The sequence below is a fragment of the Elgaria multicarinata genome, chromosome 23, assembly GCF_023053635.1.
Source record: "Elgaria multicarinata webbii isolate HBS135686 ecotype San Diego chromosome 23, rElgMul1.1.pri, whole genome shotgun sequence".
Taxonomy (NCBI): domain Eukaryota; kingdom Metazoa; phylum Chordata; class Lepidosauria; order Squamata; family Anguidae; genus Elgaria; species Elgaria multicarinata.
Genome location: NC_086193.1, coordinates 12,917,905 through 12,940,004, shown reverse-complemented (window position 1 = coordinate 12,940,004; position 22,100 = coordinate 12,917,905). Strand labels below are relative to the sequence as shown.

The following is a 22,100-nucleotide window of genomic DNA, read 5'->3' as shown; positions in this document are numbered from 1 at the left end:
ATCTCAATAGTCAAACCTGCAGGAGCCCTGCCCTCTGTAGCTAGAGAGGCCGGATGCGAAAGAGGGCAGGGCTCCCGCAGCTCCAACTGCTGTACTAGAGGGGCCAGGTGCAAAACCACCATGTTTAGACAGAGAAAAAGTCCTACAATCCTATGCATGTTTAGACAGAAAAAATCCTACAATCCTATGCATGTTTAGACAGGAAAAGTCCTACAATCCTATGCATGTTTAGATAGGAAAAAAAGTCCTACAATCTTATGCATGTTTAGATAGGAAAAAGTCCTACAATCCTATGCATGTTTAGATAGGAAAAAAAGTCCTACAACTCCTAACGTTGGCTGGGTAATGCTGGGAGCTGTAGGACTTTTTTCTGTCTAAACAAGCCTGGGGATGTGCTTTTAGTTACTTTTACTATTTCAATCCCATACTCACCTTCCTCACGTGCCTTCTTATGTTCTCAACATAACAATGCACACGTTGCTATAATGACTAAGAATTATCCTCTTCCTCATCCCATTCATTTTTATTTCTACTTGATGCTGAATATGGTCTTAAGTTTTACAACACGTTGAGAGTAATCCCTAACATACATTCATCAGAAAACATGGGAGAGTTACAAGTGCGAAGTGCAGCCTTGCCTGGGCCACCTATACAGTTCCGCGCTCTGTCTGGAAGCCCCCGCCAGGTGCAGAACTTACACAGGCAATGAGCCGTCTACAGGTAGAGCTGGTCAACTTCAAATTCCCTCTTCTGTCCATTGGTGTGCTTTGGACTAGAAGTCTTTCAGGAGGGCCCAGAAAATCCACGAATGACAGAACCCTGGGCTGTATGTTGACGAAAAATACAACCATCGTGGTATTGCTCCTTTTGCAAAACTCTGTTGTTTTGTTGAATCCTGCCCTGTGTGGGTTTGTGGTTTGATCATTACTAAAACCAGAATCCTTGCGAAGCTAATCATATTCCTCGACAGATGGCAAGCACTGATGAAGCGCGGCGTGTGCCAAAACAATGCCAGAGGAGGCGCGGGACATAGAAGGCGGTAGTCAGAGGCGGGATAAACACTGAATGCCAATTATCTCAGGCAAAAGGGGAAAGAAGGCTGTTCCTTCTCATGCCCTATTTGTGACCAACCACGGTCAGAGACGGGATACTGGGTGAGTATTGTCCATTGGTCCATTCCAACATGGCTGCCCTTAGGTTCTTATGACAGGCCTATCCATTGCTACAATAAACAAACGTTAACAATTGAACCTTAGTGTTCAAGAAGCAGGTGTCTCTACATTACGGGCGGAGAACTGCACCCTTACCATTTCTTCTTCTTCTGGGGTCTCTCTGCATCGACTACGGCTCCTTTAGACGGCGACCGCATAATTTATAATTGAAAATGTCCCCTCTTGGCAACGCTCCATGAAGCTAAATAGAACAGCGCCATCTAGTGGCTCGTGATATCCTGCGATAATTTTAAATAGTGCATTATTTCTGATCTTTTTAAAAAGTGAGATTCCTGGGGGAAAGTACGGGAGACGTCCTGGAGGTTAGCGGTGTCATGTAAAGGACCCGCATAGTTCCATGAATGGCCAATCACAGAATCGCTCATGTAGAGGATTTCTGAGTACAAGATGCTGGAGGGGGGGGGTTAACCAAAAGTGGTTGCTTTTATGGTGGACAGCCTGCAGACATTTGGCTAGCCACTGCTTGCTTCTGCCTGTTTATTTTTCCTTATGCTGTGTTGGAGAGGATGTGAAATTAATGGAACCCAAATCCATATGTGGTGGGAATGTAGGAAGGTTAGGAAGTTTTGGGACAAGATTTTTCAAGAAATAGGAAAAATCACCGGCCAAGAGAATTGTAAAACACCAGAGTTAGCTTTATTGAATATGTATGTTAAAAAAAATAGAGAGATAAAAGAAAAAGTATCAATGGGGTTTTTATTGGCAGCCACAAGGCAATTAATAGCAAGTATCATAGAATCATAGAATAGCAGAGTTGGAAGGGGCCTACAAGGCCATCAAGTCCAACCCCCTGCTCAGGAAGCTGGAAGGCAGCTTGAATGTTGACAATATCAATGTGGAAAAAGAAAATTTGGGATATAGCGATAAATGAAAAGCCGACACAGAAGCTAAGAGTGCTTAGAGGAATAAGGAAAAGAGATAATTTCAAGATGGAGTGGCAAAAACTTGTAGACTATATGAAAAAATAATCGAACAGAACAACTCTGGCAGAAGCTTACAGAAATTTGAGGGACTCATGAAAAGAAGAATATATATAAATAAATCATTGGTTAATATACCACACTGGAATAGAAAAAGAAAAGATGTAAGAAGAAAAACTTTGAACTGGACCAGGTGCGGGAGGGAATGGGGAGGAATTTTGAATTAGTATCAATGTGTTTCGTTTTTGTTTTCACTCTGTTTTATTTTTGAAAACTCAATAAAAAATAGTAACAATAAAAAAAAGACTGAAATGCTTTTCCTAAGGTTTACTGCCTGCCACTGGGATGTGGCTCCAAACAGCTTCCCCGAAATTGAATTCACTCCTCCGGCTGAAAGTGATTCAACAGCGCCGCCATGCTGTAACCAGGCTGAAATAAGTGTCCCAAGAATTCAAACAAAATGGAACCAGGATATCTGAAAGTCCGTCTGCTTCCCCTGAGCCTGCCTGTACTCCATGCTCTTATTCTGTGTCCCACCAACAAGCAAAAGCTAGACCGGAGAGAATACAGGTCAGGGCCTTCCCTGTGATGGCCCCCCATTTCTAGAACTTGCTCCCCAAAGAGATAAGTCTAGCTCTTTCACTCGGCATTTCAGCAAGCAGCGAAAGTGTTTTTCTTTTGCTCAGCGTTTAATGATTTTGAGCCAGGAGCCGATGGTGGGCCATCATACATTTTGTTGCTTGGTCGTCAGAAACGGTTTATAAATGTACTGGACAGCACCTTGGGGGCAAGGCAGTATAGAAATATTTTAATGAATGAGTGCTGGGCCGTGCTGCGAGTTGTAGCAGTTTTTTCCTGTCTAAACATAACTACAACTGTCCCCTCTGTCATCTCCATCTTTTTCTGTTGTTTTCTCTGCTCAACCTTCTTTGAGCAGTTTTGTCTCCAGGTTTTCCAGGGCCGCCCCCCCCCCCACTTTTATTATGCAATCATTGCCTCATTTATATAGTTTTACTGGGGGTGCATCTGTTAAGGAGGGAAAGGCAGAAAAGCTGCACTATGTCTTTGGATTGCGACCTCTAGAAGCTTCTCTACACAGAGGAAAAATACCGCAGCCTTACTGGGGGCTTGCATCCTGGCAGCCTTCCCACCATCACAGCAGGCTTCTTTACATATGACCATGTGACTTCCCTTCTCAGAAAGGTCCCTTTTGCTTTATGAGACAGCGCCATCTAGTGGCGGAGAGATCCTATGATATCCCAGATCACCGCAGTAGTTAAGCACTTGTGAATTAAACATGGGCCCTGTCTAGAAGACACCTGAAACCATGGCTTTAACCAGGGTGATTAAGCCAGAAAGCCAGGCTGTGTTCAGAAGACACCTGAAACCATGGCTTTAACCATGGTGAATAAGGCTTTTTCCTTAGTCACCACGGTTAATGTCGCAGTTTGAGGTGACTTCTCAATGGAGCCGTTATGACTTAGCATATCATGTAAACCATGGTTTAGCAAGTTGTGTGAACCATTCCTAACCATGGTGGCTACATAACCACGGTTCAAACACGCTCACTGACCACTTGCTACAAAATGATTAGTGACCTCATCATGGCTTAGTGTGTTGTCTGAACAGGCCCACAACCTCCTTCCTGCCCCCCCTGCTTTTTTTAAAGCGAGATTCTCCAGGGATAGCGCGGGAGATGACCCGAATGTTGATGACGCCAGGTAACGGACCCGCAAACGTCCGTGAGTGGCCAATCACGAGGGTGCAATAAATCACCCATGTAATGCTCTAGGAGACACCAGTTTACAAAGCACTCTATAAACCAGTGCCTGAGCTTTCTCCCAGTCCTACCCTCCCGACGTCTTTTCCTTTCATGTCATGTCTTTTCTACGGTAATCCGGACGGCCGGGGCTGCCTGAGTGTTAATCTTTGTAAACTGCTCTGGGATCTTATTTCAGCGGAGGATGGCATTAGAGGAACAAACAAATAAATCCACCAAGGCTCTTGTTACGTTCGCCGCCACGCGTGTGGCCCACAGCCCTCGCCTTCACCGTTCGGCGATAAACATGGGATTTGGTAACCCTGTGCGTGTCTCACAATGTGTAGGGCCCTCCCCGAGCAAGCGTAAAAACAAGACAGTCACATGAAAGCGTGGGAAGCAATACCGTTCGAGAAATGTTTGCCCGTGTGCTGCTTCGATGTTGCTGCAGCGAACACACCCCACCTACCGGTGCGGATTTTCTTCAGCCCGTACTCACAAAAGAGCCACCCACACGAAACGCACAGGCACACAGCGTGCGCTTGAAAAGCTGGGCTGGATCACAGATGCCAGGTGGACAGCAATGCAGGCATCAGAAAGGGAGAAACACAACAGCCGCAGGCGAAAAACAACTCCTGACACGAGCCAAGATCGGTCAAGGACCTGGTAGAGGAAGCCAGCAGGACAAACACAAATCCCGCAAAAAATTGGAGAAATATTGCTAGGGAAGCAAGGGTCTCCCACACAGAGCACATGGCAAGGGGAAGATCCTCCAGCCCCATATATTGGCCAGAGAAGGAGGAGTTGCAGAGGGCTTCTTTCATTCTTGCCAGAAATAATCAGTTCTGAAACTACGAACGGGTGCCGGGGGTTGGCTTTTTTATTCCTCCTCCCTCCCATGCCTTTTCCTTTCGTGCCACGTCTTTTAGGCTGTTACGCCTGAGGGCAGGGACTTTTGTATCTGGTCACAAGGGCAGGGCTCCTGCAGCTTTAATTGTGGGGATGAAGAGGGATTTTCACCAGGGGCTGTGTGCATAACAATGACACCTGCTGAAATTCCCCCTTTTAATGCAACTGTTACAGGTACAGGAACCCTGTCCTCTTTTCCATAGGGTCACCCTACCCCAAACGCAGCAGGGCCAGCTTACGGTATTTTGAATTCAGCAAAACCTACGCAAAGGGCCTGTTCAGATGACATGCTACACCCCGATTAGGGCCGCTCATCCTTTTGCAGCAAATGGTTAGTGAACGTGTTTAAACCGTGGTTATGTAGCCACCGTGGTTAGGAAGGATTCACATGCTACACGAAGCCGTAATGTTTAGCCCAAAATGCTTAACCACCATAGCTTAGCATGTTGTCTGAACAGGGTCATTGGCACCTGAAGACATGCGCACGAAAGCGCTTTCTCCTGTATTCCACTCAAATTATAAAAAACACTTTCTCAACAATAGGGTGACCCTACGAAAAGGAAGACCGGGCTCCTGTATCTTTAACAGTTGCATAGAAAAGGGAATTTCAGCAGGTGTCATTTGTATGCATGTCACACCTAATGAAATTTCCTCTTCATCACAACAGTTAAAGCTGCAGGAGCTATACTGCAGCTATACTGTGACCAGATACAAAAGAGGGCAGGGCACCTGCAGCTTTAACTGTTGTGATGAAGAGGGAATTTCACCAGGTGTGACATGTATACAAACGACACCTGCTGAAATTCCCTTTTCTATGCAACTGTTAAAGATACAGGAGCCCGGTCCTCCTTTTCGTAGGGTCACCCTACTCAACAACTGTTTCTTGGCCTTTCGTAAGGTTGTAAAGATGCATCTTTTCAGTTTAGCCATTTGAAACGGTGTCGCTTTTAATGTTTCGATTGCTCTTAATTGTATAGTTTTAAGGTTTCCTTGTCTGAAATGGCAGTACCCCACCTTGAGAGCATTTTCGCAGATAAGGCAGCATTGAAAGGTTAAGAGAGCTTTCAGCTATGGGGTGGTATATAAATGTAACAAATAAATAAAATAAATAAAGTCATAAACAAAACGGACTATTTGCATTCCCGCAGCAGCCGGGTCACGTCATAAATGCCTAAATAAACATCCCTTTTCACCTTTTGAAGCTGAAGTTGGAGGCGAAGCACCGTCTGGGCGGATGTCGCGTTCCCAATCTTCAACGCATTTTTCAGAATTGAGGCTGATTCCCCACTGCAAGTTCCTTTCGAAGGCCTCAAGAGCGAAGGAACCTTGTCCTGGGCTGACCTAACAAGGCACAGCTGGGTCCAGGCGGCCAAAAGAGATTTCCTGCCTCCGGGGTGGGGTGGGGACATGATCTCAGCTGCAGCACAGAGCGGACCTGGACTTCGCCTCCTGCAAAGGCCTGAGCAGTGGCGTTCTTGAACCTGGCACAAAATCCTTACCGTGCAGAGTTCACCCGAGGAGGGGGGGAAGAGGCAATGGATCTTGTACTTGTTGTGGCACATGGAAGAATCATAGAATCATCGAATTATAGAATAGTAGAGTAGAAAGGGTCCTATAAGGCCATCGAGTCCAACCCCTTGCTCAATGCAAGAATCCACCCTAAAGCATCCCTGACAGAGGGTTGTCCAGCTGCCTCTTGAAGGCCTCTAGGGTGGGAGAGCCCACAACCTCCCTAGGTCACTGGTTCCATTGTCATACTGCTCTAACAGGCAGGAAGTTTTTCCTGATGACCAGATGGAATCTGGCTTCCTGTAACTTGAGCCCCTTATACTGTGTCCTGCATTCTGGGAGGATCGAGAAGTGACCCTGGCCCTCCTCTGTGTGACAACCTTTCCTTTGAAGAGTGCTTTCATGTCTCCCCTCCATCTTCTCTTCTCCAGGCTAAACAGGCCCAGTTCTTTCAGTCTCTCTTCATAGGGCTTTGTTTGCATCCTGGTTGCCCTCCTCTGAACACGCTCCAGCTTGTCTGCGTCCTTCTTGAATTGTGGAGCCCAGAACTGGATGCAATACTCTAGATGAGGCCTAACCAGGGCCGAATAGAGAGGAACCAGGTCCTCATGTGATTTGGAAGCTATATTTCTACTAATGCAGCCCAAAATAGCATTTGCCGATTCACTTCCACGCAGTGATGCAGTGATGGCTTTTGAAGAGGGTTGGATAAATCTCTGGAGGAGAAGGCCATCCATGGCTACTAGCCCTGATGGCTCTGTGCTACCTCCAGTATCCGAGGCAGTAAGCCTGGGTGCACCAGTTGCTGGGGAACATGGGTGGGTGACGTTGCACCATGTCCCGCTTTGTTGGTCCCTGGTCGACCTCTGTGTGAACCGAGTGCTGGTCTAGATTGACCCTCGGTCTGATCCAGCAAAGGCTCTTCTGATGCTCTAAGCTCTCATTCTGCCCTGCCAGGGTGGCTTCAAACCCCAGGAAGGATGCACCGTTCATCATATTTCCACCCACCCACCCAAACCTGACATTGGACATTGATTGCATAGAAATGCAACAAATAAATAAATACACAATTCATCCCAAAGCCAAGTGAAGGATGCCTTTCTCTACCAAACCAGTTTTATCCATACGTACAGATCTGCGGGTTGAATCAAATCGGTTAGAACTCACGTGCAATTCCCGTGAAATCAGGGCAGGGGTCTGCAACATTTCTGCAAGCTAATAACTTACATGGATGTATCTGCGTACTTTAGATTCTCCTAAAGTCATGGGTGATGGGGTAGCAATATTTAAAAAAAACCCAACGAAAACAACTTCTGGATTAAAAACACAAACACACATCCTTGCCCGTTCCTTTTCACAGCTTTTATTTTATTTTTTTTAAATTAATAAACTAAACAAACCATTTCTCTTCAACACTTCCAGGACAGACAAAAAGATTTATTAGAGATATAGATAGAGATATAGATAGATAGATAGATATGGCCTTCCATCTTGCACCGCCTGAGTGTAAACGAGGTCTTCTCTTCTGTGGCCCTCCCAAAAAAGGCGGCGGCAGGATTCAACTCTCATGGAATTAAAACAAGCCCAGGAGGACGAAGATGGGGTGGACGTAGCTTAGCGTTACGCATCTGTTGCAGAAGTTTCGGTGAAAGACAAATGAACCCCACCTCCAAAGTTCCTAAAATATATTCCTCTGCCACACTTTTCCCGCACTAGATATGTCGGAGTGCATTCAAGAGTCAAGTGTTTCGAAGCAAAGGACTTTCTACGGGCTGACAGTTTTCAGAAATCTCTCCTCGGCTAATACGGGGCAGGGGGGAAAGTTAGAGTGCAAACAGAAATATGTACAGAGAAACGAGCATTAGGCAGAATTTACAAGCGATCCGAGCTGACGCGTCAGAGTAAAAGGGTCTTCAACAACACCACAAGTTGCTTAAAGGGCCGGAGAAAGAGAACCGGGAACCAATGCAAAAATAAATCGGAAAAGCCACAACAACGACGAAAATCCTAACGCAGGTTCGAGAGGTACGAGGCGTTTGCATCATGGAGGGGAGAGGAGGTTGAAGAGTGGGTATTTCCTATGAACACATACCGGGGGACGTGAGGCGCCATGCATCCATCAAGGGGTGACTTGATTTAAAAAAAGAAAAACGTATCTGCATAAGCCCAGTGGCACTCCGTAGCTCCTTGTAGGAGCTGGTTCTAGAGGCGAAAGAAGGGGGGGCGGGAAATATTTTACACCAAGTGGCCTTGGAGAGGGAAAATACTGCATCTGTCATCACCTAAATTTCAGTCTTGAGGACTGAACGGTTGGGCCCTGTGGCAGAACTTTGCACTGAAACATTGATGGCCAAACTCTGTCCCACAAACCAATCCCATGTCCAGACTCTAGAAGTCATGGGAACCCTCCTTCAAATACTTAAAAGGTTGTCACCCAGAGGAGGGCCAGGATCTCTTCTCCATCCTCCCAGAGTGCAGGACACGGAATAATGGGCTCAAGTGACAGGAAGCCAGATTCCGGCTGGACCTCAGGAAAAACTTCCTGACTGTTAGAGCAGTACGACAGTGGAACCAGTGACCTAGGGAGGTTGTGGGCTCTCCCACACTAGAGGCAGCTGGACAACCCTCTGTCAGGGATGCTTTAGGGTGGATTCCTGCATTGAGCAGGGGGTTGGACTCAATGGCCTTAGAGGCTCCTTCCAACTCTACCATTCTATGATTCATGTCAACCTCTGCCTATTTTTCCTTCTCCTTTTGGACACGGGAAGTGACCTTCTACTGAGTCAGTGGTGACCGGATCTCTTCCAAGGGCCCGAGTAGAAAGCGGACGGTCCCATCAACGGCTCCCCAATCCCCTTTTTAAGTGATCGAACCCAGGACTTCCCGCAGGCCAAGCGCACGCTCCCCCCTCGCTAAGCCGCGGCCCACCCACATGGAGTTGCGCCAGAGTGAAAGGAAACGAAAAGCCCCCGTCCGTGAAATTCGTCGAAACCCAAAAAGACCTCTCTCCAGGAGCTGATGTTGGAGATGGTTCAATGTTGGGTCATCATTAAAAAAGAAAAGAAAAGTGCGATCCGCGGAGATAATCATGGGATTATTTGAAAGTATCTCGACACCCCGTTCCTCCGAGATGTCGTTGCTGGTGAAAAATGGGTGTGTGTGTGTGGGTGTGGGTGTGTTCTGGCATAACCCGCCGGAGCACCAAAACGCCCTACCTGGATGACAGGTGACCGGATATGAAGCTACAAGGTGGAGAGATCAGGGTGGATTTCTAAGGGACACTGAAAGGAATTGGGGAGGGGGCAGAGGGAGTGATTGGTAGAGGGTCTTAATGACCGGGGGAAAGGGGTTCTTAGAGAGCGGTCTTGTCTAAATCCACTTTGACCGGCAGCAGGCCGGCTTCCTCGTTCTCGTCAGCTGGGCAGATGGCTACGGCGATGACGGGCCGCAGCGAATACGGCACGGGTCCCTCCAGGTCGTCGAGGTACTCCTTATCCCCATTGATGCTCAGCGGCTACAGAGAAGGGGCACAGAGAGACAGCATGCTTTCAAGATACCATATTAACCTTGCGAGCCAGGGCTGGGACCTGGGTTCAAATCCTCACTCAGGAAGGAAGTCCACTCTTTCAGTATCAGAGGCAGTAAACCTATGTACACTGGTTGCTGGGGAACATGGGCGGGAGGGTGCTGTTGCCCCAGGTCCTGCTTTGTCGGTCCCTGGCTGATGGCTGGCTGACCTCTGTGTGAACCGAGTGCTGGACTAGATGGACCCTTGGTCTTGTCATGTCTAACCCTACTGCCCCTATTTTGGGAGAAGGTGTTTCAGGTAATCCATCAGAATCAGATATGGAAATAGAGAAGGAGGTGCCAGACACCATCCAGCCTGGACCAGTGGGGGAGGAAGCTCTCACGGGCGATTCCCCAGCTGGGAGTCAGCCCTCTCCACACTCCACACTCAGTGGAAAGTGAGCTTTCTTCCGGAGGAGAGCGTCCTGACAAGCTAGCTGATGCTAGGGTCCGCCGGAAGCTCAAACGCACGGGGCGGAAGGAAGGCGTGAGAAAGTCGGTTTGATTGCGCCAGAACCTGCCTCCGCACCAGGCGCTTTGAGAAGTGGCTTCCTATTCTTCTTGAACAGACAATTGTCTTGCTTAGTTTGCATAGTTTTGCCTAGGGGGTTGTTTCCAAGAGGTTACTCTATTCAGGCAGAAGAGACATTTATCACTTAATAAAAGCTTTGTGGGTTACCTAGCAGGCCTCGTCATTTGCCTCCTCAGCAGGGCTCTTCTGATGTGCTTACAATGTGCGTTGGGTCTTGGAGAAGGCGATCCAGGGCTACTAGCCCCTGATGGTTATGTGCGGCCTCCAGTATTTGAGGCAGTGAGCCTGGGTGCACTGGGTGCTAGGTGGGAGGGTGCTAGGTTGAGTGGCGTGTAATTTTTATCTGCTTTTACTATGGCTTTATGACCGGGGGGTGTTTTTAGTGTGAAAGAATTCTCTGAGTGATTTTATTTATTTAGCTTGAATTGCGTCATAGGGGAGGTCCTTCAGCCCCGGACATCATTTTAGCTACCCTTTTTCCAGTTTCTGGCCCCTGCTCAAGATAAATAAAGGAATAAGCGAATTCTCGGCAGGCTTGGACGGAGCAATTCCCACGCGCCACGGCTGTTTCCCCCCTACCTGAGTCTTGACGTGTTGATCCGGTGCGGTCACGAGGCTGGCGCAGCTGAGCCAGAGCATCACCATGATGGAGAGGAAGAGGCAAGCGGCCAGGATCCAGCGAGGCAGCCCCGAACGCCTGTAACACCCGGACGCCCCCCGCCAGAGAGAGACAAGGTCAGGGACGGCCCTCGGATCAGAGGACGCTTCAAACTGGCTGAGAGAAAGGGCGTGGAGTGGGCCGGCGTGGAAGAGAGGAGATGGTGGCACCTCTTTGGAAGATGCCAGTGGGGCAATATGGTACCCAGACAGCCCATAAAATCTCCCTCCTCCTCCTGGAGCTATCTAGCTCCTCCCCTAAGCCACCCTTATGGAATCATAGAATAGTAGAGTTGGAAGGGTCCTCTAAGGCCATGGAGTCCACCCCCTGCTCAGTGCAGGAATCCACCTTCAAGCATCCCTGACAGAGAGCTGTCTCTTGAAGGCCTCTAGCGTGGGAGAGCCCACAACCTCGCTAGGTCACTGGTTCCACTGACGTACTGCTCTAACAATCAGGAAGTTTTTCCTGATGTTTTGTCACACAGCTCTAACAGTCAGGGCATTTTGCCTGATGTCCAGCCGGAATCTGGCTTCCTGTAACTTGAGCCCGTTATTTATTTATTTATTTATTTATTTATTTATTTCATTTTTATACCGCCCAATAGCCGAAGCTCTCTGGGCGGTTCACAAAATTCCGTGTCCTGCACTCTGGGAGGATCGAGAAGAGATCCTGGCCCTCCTCTGTGTGACAACCTTTCAAGTATTTGAAGAGTGCTATCATGTCTCCCCTCAACCTTCTCTTCTCCAGGCTAAACCTGCCCAGTTCTTTCAGTCTCTCCTCCTAGGGCTTTGTTTCCAGACCCCTGATCGTCCTGGTTGCCTTCCTCTGAATCTCCTCCAGCTTGTCTGCGTCCTCCTTGAAGTGTGGCGCCCGGAACTGAATGCAATACTCAAGGTGACGCCTCACCAGCGCCAAATACAGGGGAACCAATATCTCACACGATTTGGATCAAGCAAAACTGGAATAAATTATTTTTGCTCGATCTATTACAGTTGTGCTAGGTTTTTTTGTGGTTTGTGGAGAGAAGGAGAGAGATTCCCCCATGCGTAACCATTTGCAGAAGTAATTCGGCCGCTCCTCCGTCTTTGGAAATGACAACCCGCACGACCCGACCTGTTCTTGCACCCGGAAGGGCTAGAAACGAGATCCTATCCTTGTACTCACAAGGTCTAGAAACTTGACTTCAAAATGAAAGAAAAAAGGAACGGGTGCTTGAATTTCCCTCCAGCTGAATTCTGAACTTCCGTGGGATCTGTTTATAGGTTATGAGAGCCGCCCAGGAGCTATTTCGTCCCGTGTTTTCCCCCCACAGCTGCTGTCTCTGGGGTCTGTCTCTTCCCCGCCTCCTCATTTATCCTTGGTTCCCCCCCTTCTCTCTCCCTCTTTCCACAGCCCAAGACCAACCGGCCCAAATCGCTCAGCTGTCTTACTTGGACATACAGCCGAGGAAATCGTGCTCCAAAGGCGTTTGGGTCTCCGCCGGGGGCTGGAATTTGGCTCGGCTTTTCGGCTCTTCAACGGGAGGCCGGTCCAGTTTCTCCCGAAGGCCTGAGGAGGCAAAGAAAAGCCTGTCAGTTTATGGCCGGACACAGGGGCTCAAACGCTCATGGGTCGGAAAAGGAGGAGAGCGCTGGCACACAGCAATAGTGAGCAGAGGCCTGACAGTATATAGCAACTTATAATAATTTATTTATTTATTTATTTCACTTGTACACCGCTCCCATAGCCAGGGCTCTCTGGGCGGTTTACAGAAATTCTAAAATTAAGATTAAAACGAGTATACAAAATTAAAAATTCTAAAACACGGAACATACACACATAAAGCATTAAAAACCGTTAAAAAAAACTAAACATGTGGGTGATTAAGATGTGCCGCTGTATGCCTGGGCAAAGAGGAAAGTCTTAACCTGGCGCCGGAAAGATAGCAGCGTTGGCGCCAGGCGAGCCTCGTCAGGGAGATCGTTCCACAGTCTGGGGGCCACCACCGAAAAGGCCCTGTCCCTCGTTGCCACACTCCGAGCCTCTCTCGGTGTAGGCACTCGGAGGACCTTAGATGTTGAATGTAGTGACCGGGTATGTTCACGTCGGGAGAGGCGTTCCGTCAGGTATTGTGGTCCCAAGCCGTGTAAGGCTTTATAGGTCAAAACCAGCACCTTGAATTGGGCTCGGAAACATACAGGCAGCCAGTGCAAGCGGACCAGAGCAGGTGTTATATGGTCGAACCTTCTGATTCCCGAAATCAATCTGGCCGCTGCATTTTGCACGAGCTGCAGCTTCCGAACCGTCTTCAAAGGCAGCCCTACGTAGAGCGCATTGCAGTAATCTAACTTGGAGGTCACCAGACAACTGAAGCCAGGTTATCCCTGTCCAGATAGGGGCGTAGCTGGGCCACCAACCGGAGCTTGTAGAAGGCACTCCATGCCACCGAGGTCACCTGAGCCTCAAGTGACAATGATGGATCTAAAAGAACCCCCAAGCTACGAACCTGCTCCTAATGATGTATTTATTTGTTACCCGCGTCTCCCTCTGGATCGAGGCGGGGCACAACACAAATGCAAACACCGTCAACTACATATAACTAATTAAAACATTTAAAACGAATGCATTATTAAAAGCAGCACATTATTATAAAGGCCTCTTAAAATTCTCCCGGCTGAGAAAAACTCCAGCCTGAAATCCTGCCAAGGCTACCGGTCAGTGTGGACAATACAGGGCTAGATGGACTGGGGGGGGGTCTGACTCGTAGAGTCGGTTTCCAACGTTCCGGCCCTTCCTTCGGAACCATGAGGAACGGAAACTTGGCTTTGTTTTTAAGGAAAGCAGCACAGCTCGGTGCTAGATGGATAAGGGTTCTCTGTCTTCCTGACGCTTTCATTGTTTGTGTCTGGCATTGCTGCCTCCTCTTGAAACTACCTATTTCTTGGCTAAATAATCCTGACATTTATTGCATGTCATGGAGCTCCCACAAAATGTGTCCAAAATGAGTCACTGTAGAAAGCCACTATTTCACACACACACACACACACACACACACACACACACACACAAAGGAAAAGCCGTCTGGCCTTGGATTTGCAAGGCAGCGAGCGTGCTGCACAAAAAAATAATTGAAATCGCCGAGAGTTGGTAACCGGTACCGATAAAGAAGATACAGGTTCACAAGCAAGTTTACAATGAACTCTGGTTTCCCTTTATCTCACCTCCTTTACCTGTGTGAGGTTTCAGGGTATTGGAAGCAGAAACGGTCCAGGCTTTCTCCGAAACCTCCGACTTGGGTGCCTGGACCTCTGAAACAGGGTACTCGATTTCCGGTTGTGACTAGGGACGAAAAGAGAGAGAGAGAAAGATGCAAACGCTGAACAAACAGGAGGCATATATGGAGCCCAACTCCAGCCTGTTCAGAAGTGGTAAGGGATGGATTTTATCTTGCGACCGAGGGAATCAACGAAATCAAACCAGATCCATGCAGAACCTTCACACCGGCTGACGCTTCCGGTCTAAAGGTCTTTCCACTTCTTCCGGGTCCTCCTTGCTCAAATTTGCTTACATTATTATTAATTCTTCTTCTTATTATTATTATCATCATCAGGGCTGGCCCTTCCATGAAGCAGCCTGATGCGACTACATCAGGCGGCAAAGTTTTGGGAGACGTCGCTGGCTGCACTCACCGCTTCGCTGGCTGCACTCACCGCTTTGTGGTCCCAACAGCCACCTGTACTCACATGTCTCCCGGCCACCTGGACCACTTGCTTGGCCAGCTTAATGGCCGGCTAGCCTTTTCCGCCTCTCTCCGAAGTTGTTTTTGTGCTTTGGGCGGCTTTAAATTTCTGTATAGTTGTTTTTAATGTTCACTATTTTTAACCTTCGTAAATGGCCCAGAGAGCTTCGGCTATGGGGCGGTATATAAATGTAATAAATAAATAAGTCTTGAAGTCTCAAGTCTTGCGAGACTTCTGGGATGAAGTCCCACGAGATTCCCTGTCCCCGGAAGTGTTGCAAGACTCGAGACTTTGGGGAGAGGCGGGGTGAGCACACACACACCAAAGGAAAAACAGTCAGGTGGGGGGTTAGGCAGTACAGGGACAATTTTGGTTTCTTTCTTCTCACATGAACATCCCCACACATTTCAGCGCATATTTTTTCCAGGTGTGTGCATCAACTGTGCACATCTTTTCCCGTTGATTACTGGGTAAATCCTGATCAAAACCCAACATACAGCTCTAGTTGCTGGCACAATTTTTTTAACTAAAAAAATATTTATAAACCTACAAAGGAAGCAATTGTCAGGCTTCCTTTAGGTTTTAGCTCAAAAACTTCCAACAACATGCACATTTTTGAATGCAACTTTGCCCTGAATATTCAGAGTTTTGTATAGAACATTTCCTAGTCTACACCTTTTTCTATGCAAACCGCAAACCGTGCTAAATTTCCCCCAACCCAGACTATCTTCCTCTTAACCCCACCCTGAGCCTGCTATTACCAACCTGGAACACCACAACTTTTCCATCGTCTGCCTGCAAGTAGAAGGTCCACGTAGAGGAAATGAAGCTCTGGGCCGAACTGACGATATCGTTGCAAAAACTGGAGACCAGGTCGAAGACGGAGAACGAGGTGGGTTTCGGATCTTGGATCTGTTAAATTGCAAAACGAAACTGGCACCCGTGAACTCATTCTTTCTCCCCTGCGGTTTACCCTTCTCTAATTCAAACAGTCGCCTCTGGTGACTCGGGAACAGCTTCCAGGCAACCAAACTAGGAAAACCTCTGTAAACTCTGAGGAAAATAGAGAGTTGTCTCTCTGCTTTGCCTCTCAGGTTATCCATCTGCCACATGATAGTTAACAGGAGTACATATCCACAGGCTGTATAGTGTACCCCTAGATATAAGTTTTGGGGGATGAAAAGCAAGGATGGGTGCCGGCATTTATGCCCTGCTTGTGGGCTTCCTGGAGGCATCCAGTTGGCCACTGTACAAAGTTGGTTGTGGGACTAGGTTAGGATGCAAAAGCCCTGATCAGGCTCTAACCACTACACCACCTTGGCTCTTAAATGTTTCCCAATCTTGCACACTCCTGCGTTTTAATAATCGCATCAATTTTGCTTTGGTTGGTACTTTCTTATATGAGTATAACTCGTTTTCTGGTTTGTTTCATTCCCAGCAGGCTGAGCTGAGGGAGAGGAGTAGGGGCGCAAGGCCATTCTATTAGGGTGACCCTATGGAAAGGAGGACCGGGCTCCTGTATCTTTAACAGCTGTAGAGAAAAGGGGATTTCAGCAGGTGTCCTTTGTATGTATGCAGCACCGGGTGAAATGACCTCTTTGTCACAATAGTAGAAGCTGCAGGAGCTATACTAGAGTGACCAGATACAACAGAAGGCAGGGCTCCTGCAGCTTCAACTGTTGGGATGAAGAGGGAATTTCACCAGGTGCTACTTGCATAATAATGACACCTGCTGAAATTCAGCATCCAAGACCATCCTCTGGGTACCTCCTCCGTGGGAGGCTCAGGCACGGGGCAACGAGGCATGGGGCCTTCTCAGTGGTGACCCCCTCAATTACGGAACGAGCTCCCTGACGAGGCACAGATTGTCCATATACGTTGCCCACTGGGCATGCTATCTGTTTATACATCGTTACATGAATGGCTTTTGGGCTTTACATAACGCATTTTAATGGCTTTTAATTTTTTGGTGAGCTGCCCGAAGAACTTCAGCTACGGGGCTGCACAGAAACATCATAAGTGAATGACATGAAATGAAAATGAATTGGATATTACATTTTATAAAAGCCCCGCGCCTAGGCCTCATCTAGAGTATAGTGTCCAGTTCTGGGCTCCACAATTGAAGAAGGACGCAGAAAAGCTGGAGCATGTTCAGAGGAGGGCAAGGAGGATGATCAGGGGTCTGGAAACAAAGCCCTATGAAGAGAGACTGAAAGAACTGGGCACATTTAGCCTGGAGAAGAGAAGATGGAGGGGAGACATGAGAGCACTCTTCAAGGATTTGACAGGTTGTCGCACAGAGGAGGGCCAGGATCTCTTCTCGATCCTCCCAGAGTGCAGGACACGGAATAATGGGCTCAAGTTAAAGGAAGCCAGATTCCGGCTGGACATCAGGAAAAATGTCCTGACTGTGAGAACAGTACGACAGTGGAATCAGTGACCTAGGGAGGTTGTGGGCTCTCCCACACTAGAGGCCTTCAAGAGGCAGCTGGACAACCCTCTGTCAGGGATGCTTTGAGGTGGATTCCTGCATTGAGCAGGGGGTTGGACTGGATGGCCTTGTAGGCCCCTTCCAACTCTGCTATTCTATGATTCTATGATTCTTAGGCATGAAACTGCTCGAACCGGTTGGTTGTTGGGATCAGCTTGTGTTTTGCGACTCCCCTCGGGGACGCAGCACCGTCGTGATACGCCAAAACTGACTAGTAGACCCTGAGTGAATGGCATACGTTCATGCGCTCTAACCACTGCACCGTCTTTCCTCTCATCGCCCGTACCCCTGGCTCCGGGCCCTCGCGATTAATCCGAAAGGAGCGCCAACCCACACGTCATTCCCACGCGGGGAACGTTTCGTTTTGCTGCAGCGAACAGGTGCAAGCAAGTCACCAGCACGCAGGGTGCACCCAATCCCAGCGCCGTTCCAGCCTGCCTACGGGCGCTTTGGGGAAGCTGGCAGAGAGGATCAAGGCCCAGTTTTCTGGCGCTGCAGCTGTCTCAGCGCCTGCCTGCCTCCGTCCCCTCGCCAGCGTTTGATCAGTTTCATAAAACTGCCATTTCCTGTCCGGCTTAGCCGACACAATGACACCCTTCCAATGCCAATTTGGTCTTAGTAGGTTGGCAGCCAAAGAGCTTCTAAAAAGAAAGAGAGACATTTTTGTAGGGCTGGCAGCCGGATAGGACAAAAAATAACCGCATAGTTTTGGCTTTTTTCGCCTTGGTTGTTAAAGCAAGTTTCTATCCCTCATGGAGGCGGAGAGAAGGCGCGGGAGGCGTCCCGGGCAGAAGGCCAGCAGCTGGCCGTTTCGCCAGTTTAAAAAGGCCCTTTGGATCAGCTCCCAGGCATCGCTGGGGTTCCAGCCCTGGAGTCCAGGGGCGTCGTTCGTCCTCAGCCCATCAGGCCCACGCCCCGGCTCTATTCCCCTGGGCCCCCGATCTATTCCCCACAGCCCCGAGTGTTCAATGGTGGCGTGGAAGATGTTTTGCTCAGCTTCACTGCCCTGCAGGCAAAAGTTTTCAAGAGAGATTGCACCTGAGAACTTAACCCTTCCGTCCCCACAAGTTGGAACAGACCCCACCCCAAAATCCCCCCGTCGGGAAATTAAGCATATTTTAAAAAACTACCATGGGTGCGAAATCCTTTTCTGAGCTTAATTGGGATACCGGGGCGGGTGGGTGTGTGGGAGAGCATTTCTAGGGGAATCCCAGTTGAAAAAACTGAATCCTACCCTCTGTGCAATGCTGAGCTCCTCTCCCAAATCCCCCCCCAGGGTGACCCTATGAAAAGGAGGACCGGGCTCCTGTATCCTTAACAGTTGCACAGAAAAGGGAATTCCAGCAGGTGTCGTTTGTATATATGGGGAACCTGGTGAAATTCCCTCTTCATCACAGCAGTTAAAGCTGCAGGAGCTATACTAGAGTGACCAGATTTAAAAGAGGGCAGCTTTAACTGTTGTGATGAAGAGGGAATTTCACCAGGTTCCCCGTATATACAAATGGCACCTGCTGAAATTCCCTTTTCAATGCAACTGTTAAAGATACAGGAGCCCTGTCCTCCTTTTCATAGGGTCACCCTATCGCCTCAATGGAAATAAAACTTTGGATAAGGTGACCCTATGAAAAGGAGGACAGAGCTCCTGTAGCCTTAACAGTTGCATAGAAAAGGGAATTTCAGCAGGGGTCATTTGTATATATGGGGAACCTGGTGAAACTCCCTCTTCATCACTACAGTTAAAGGTGCAGGAGCTATACTAGAGTGACCAGATTTAAAAGAAGGCAGGGCTCCTGCAGCTTTAAGTGCGGTGGTGAAGAGGGAATTTCACCAGGTTCTCCATGTATACAAATGACACCTGCTGAAATTCCCTTTTCAATGCAACTGTTAAAGATGCAGGAGCCCTGTCCTCCTTTTCATAGGGTCACCCTAACTTTGGAGGGAACAAAACCTTATGGCTGACTGGGGAATGTTGGGACTTTTTCACCCCCTGCTGGCTGAGGAATGTGTTTTTTGCCGGCTTGGGAATGCTGAGAGTCGCACGAATTTCAGGTGGTTTGCAATAAATGATACCGTCAGCACCAACGCAGTCTACTCAGGCCGGGGGCCCGGTCTGTCCACATTCAACAAGGGGAAAAGGGACGGGACTCAAGTTACCTTTTCTCCGCTATTCTCTACTGCTGCATCCGGCATCTGCGTTCTGCATCCCGTTGTGCAACCAAATTGTTCTTCCCTGCCAACGTAAGCTTCCATGCAGGCTACAAGGTTCAAGAAAGAGAGAAGGTGGAGGGCAATTGGATATGGTCAAGACCTGCGAGATCCAACTTTTTAGGTTTTTGTTTCTTTCCTGCTAGGACTCTGAGCAAATGAATCTGCGGAACTCACTGCCACAGGATGGGGCGATGGCTTAGGAAGCTTTGAAAGGGGGTCCCACAAAATCGCAGAGGATCTGTTTATACTGACGGCAGTAAGGTTGTGATAGTTAATGGAGCTTCCATGTTCAGGGGCAGTGTACCTGCAAATATGTTATGAGGCAGGGGGATAACGGTGGAAGGCTACGACTTGCAGCCTCACTTCTCACAGGCATCTGTGAGAAGTGAAGGATGTTTAAACCCCTTCAGCCCGAAGGCCGAGTATTCTATTGAAACCGTTTTTCACGGACTAAATTGTTTTAAATTTTGTATATTTATATTTTTATGCTGTATTTTGTTGTCTGATGAACTGTGGTAACGCCCCACGCCCCCCGAAAATAACCCAGCACTCTTTGGCGCCCTAGAGGCAACCGAACAACCTAACAAAAATAACTAACCTTTGCAAAGCGAAATAACAACAACGGGTTTAAAATAAAAGAAACACAAAAGTTAAATCAATAAATAACCTGGTGCTCTTTGGCGCCCTAAGAGGCAATGTCAATCCCATGAAGTGGATGGGTGGGAGATTCAGGACAAGTCAAAGGAAGGGCGTCTTCACACAGTGCAGAGTTAAACTGTGGAACTCCCTTCCACAAGATGTGGGGATGGCCACCACTTTGGATGGCTTTCAAAGGGGGTTGGATCAATTCCTGGAGGAGGAGAAGGCGATCAAGGGCTACTAGCCCTGATGGCTATGCGCTACCTCCAGTATCCGAGGCAGTAAGCCTGTGTGTGCCAGTTGCTGGGGAACATGGGCGGGAGGGTGCTGTTGCACCGTGTCCTGTTTTGTGGGTCCCTGGTCGACGGCTGGTCGGCCCCTGTGTGAACAGAGTGCTGGACTAGATGGACCCAATTCGCACTCGGCTCTGGTTGGCTTCCTGCCTTGAGCAGGGGGTTGGACTTGATGGCCTTAGAGGCCCCTTCCAACTCGACTATTCTCTGATTCTATGACCCTCGGTCTGATCCAGCAGGGCTCTTGTGATGTTGTCCTTTGCAAAGCGAGCTTCTGGAAATGGCAGGTTCTCTTTTTCTTGCTACATGCCTGAGTTGGGAGGCATGTAGCGAGTCGGGGGAGCGTGGGTGTGTTTTGGGCTTGGAGAGGGCCTTCTCCCCACCCGCCCTTTTCCTCTCTGTGGGAACTTCTTGCAGAAGCTCCGAAAAAGCGTCGGAGATGACAGCGCGAAGTGCGAAAGGGAAGGTCTGGACAGTGTAACGGGGCGTGTGAGGGGAGGGGGCTTAAAGGAGGGTGGGGGCCAGGAAGGACATCGACTCACCCGATTCGCACTCGGCTCTGGTTGCATTCAGGTCGGCGGTGGCGTCCACAAAATGACAGATGGAAAACAGCCGGCAGCCGCGGTAACAGGCGTTGAGAACAGCGTCCTTGGGGGGAGAAAGGAAATTGGGGGGGGGGAGAATTAAGAAGCACATTCCCCGAAACTGTGGAAGCAATTTGTGCAGCCACCGAACACCCTTCCCCGACCAGGCGCCCTCCGGGACTACAACCCCCATCCTCCTCCAGCTGGCATAACTTAGTTCTATAATGCCTAGCCAAAATCCGCCCTCCCCTGCCATTTCCACCCCTCATGTTTAATCCGGAGCCGCAGAGACCAGTTCTGCACCAACTTCCTCGAGGTGTTTGAAGACTGCTATGTCGTACGCATACATTTATGAAAACCGGTTCTGAGGGCTTTTTTTACTCTTATTTTTTTACTATTACATTTATATCCCAACTCCCTAAGGAGAGGGGTTACATGGTCCTCCCCGTGCTCTCCATTTTATCCTCACGACAACCCTGTGAGGTAGGTTAGGCTGAACGTCAGGGAGTCTCACGGCTGAATGGGGATTCGAACTCAAGTCTCCCGAGTGTCATCCCAACGCTCTCACCAGATGGCCATGTCCCCCTCCCCCGCCTGCCTACCGACTACCCCCCAGATTTGTTTTGGTTGTTTGGTGCCAAAATACCTCTCTTTAGACTCCCTGACAGGCAGTAAAAGCTTTCAGCTAAAATATGCCGGCATTTGGCTCCGCCCACGGTCAAAACGCAGCCCCCGAGAACTCCTTTAAAATCAATTCCGGCCCGTGGGCTGAGAAAGGTTTCACACCTCTGCTTCAAGGGTCACCGAAACATCGGGCCCTTTAAATGCACAATCCGTGCCAGACAAACGCTAAGGATCGTTACTCTCCGTTTTCTAAAACCGGAAATGGAAAGAGCGGTTGTTGCGGGGTGGCAGATAAGAGGCAGGTTTGAATCTGACCTAGGACACCTTGGGTGAAGGAGTCTGCCCTCTTCTCTCAACCTCAGCTTTCGAAATCTGTGATGTGGCGGTAACTTGGGCTGGCCTACCTTAGTGGGTCGTTGTAAAGTGTGGTGCAATGGACTGGGAGGCCACTGGGTG

General features: G+C 48.8%; 1 protein-coding gene across 1 annotated transcript; it reads right to left on the bottom strand.

The window, feature by feature from the left end:
• Positions 1-7,669: 7,669 nt before the first annotated feature.
• On the bottom strand, positions 7,670-21,132 carry TMEM59L (transmembrane protein 59 like). Its single transcript, XM_063147358.1, has 7 exons — positions 20,979-21,132; positions 19,451-19,551; positions 15,571-15,717; positions 14,296-14,404; positions 12,517-12,634; positions 11,008-11,125; positions 7,670-9,843 (listed from the first exon to the last, which is right to left on the bottom strand). The coding sequence occupies exons 1-7, from the start codon at positions 21,130-21,132 to the stop codon at positions 9,682-9,684; spliced, it is 909 nt and encodes a 302-aa protein (XP_063003428.1). The 3' UTR covers positions 7,670-9,681.
• Positions 21,133-22,100: the final 968 nt, after the last annotated feature.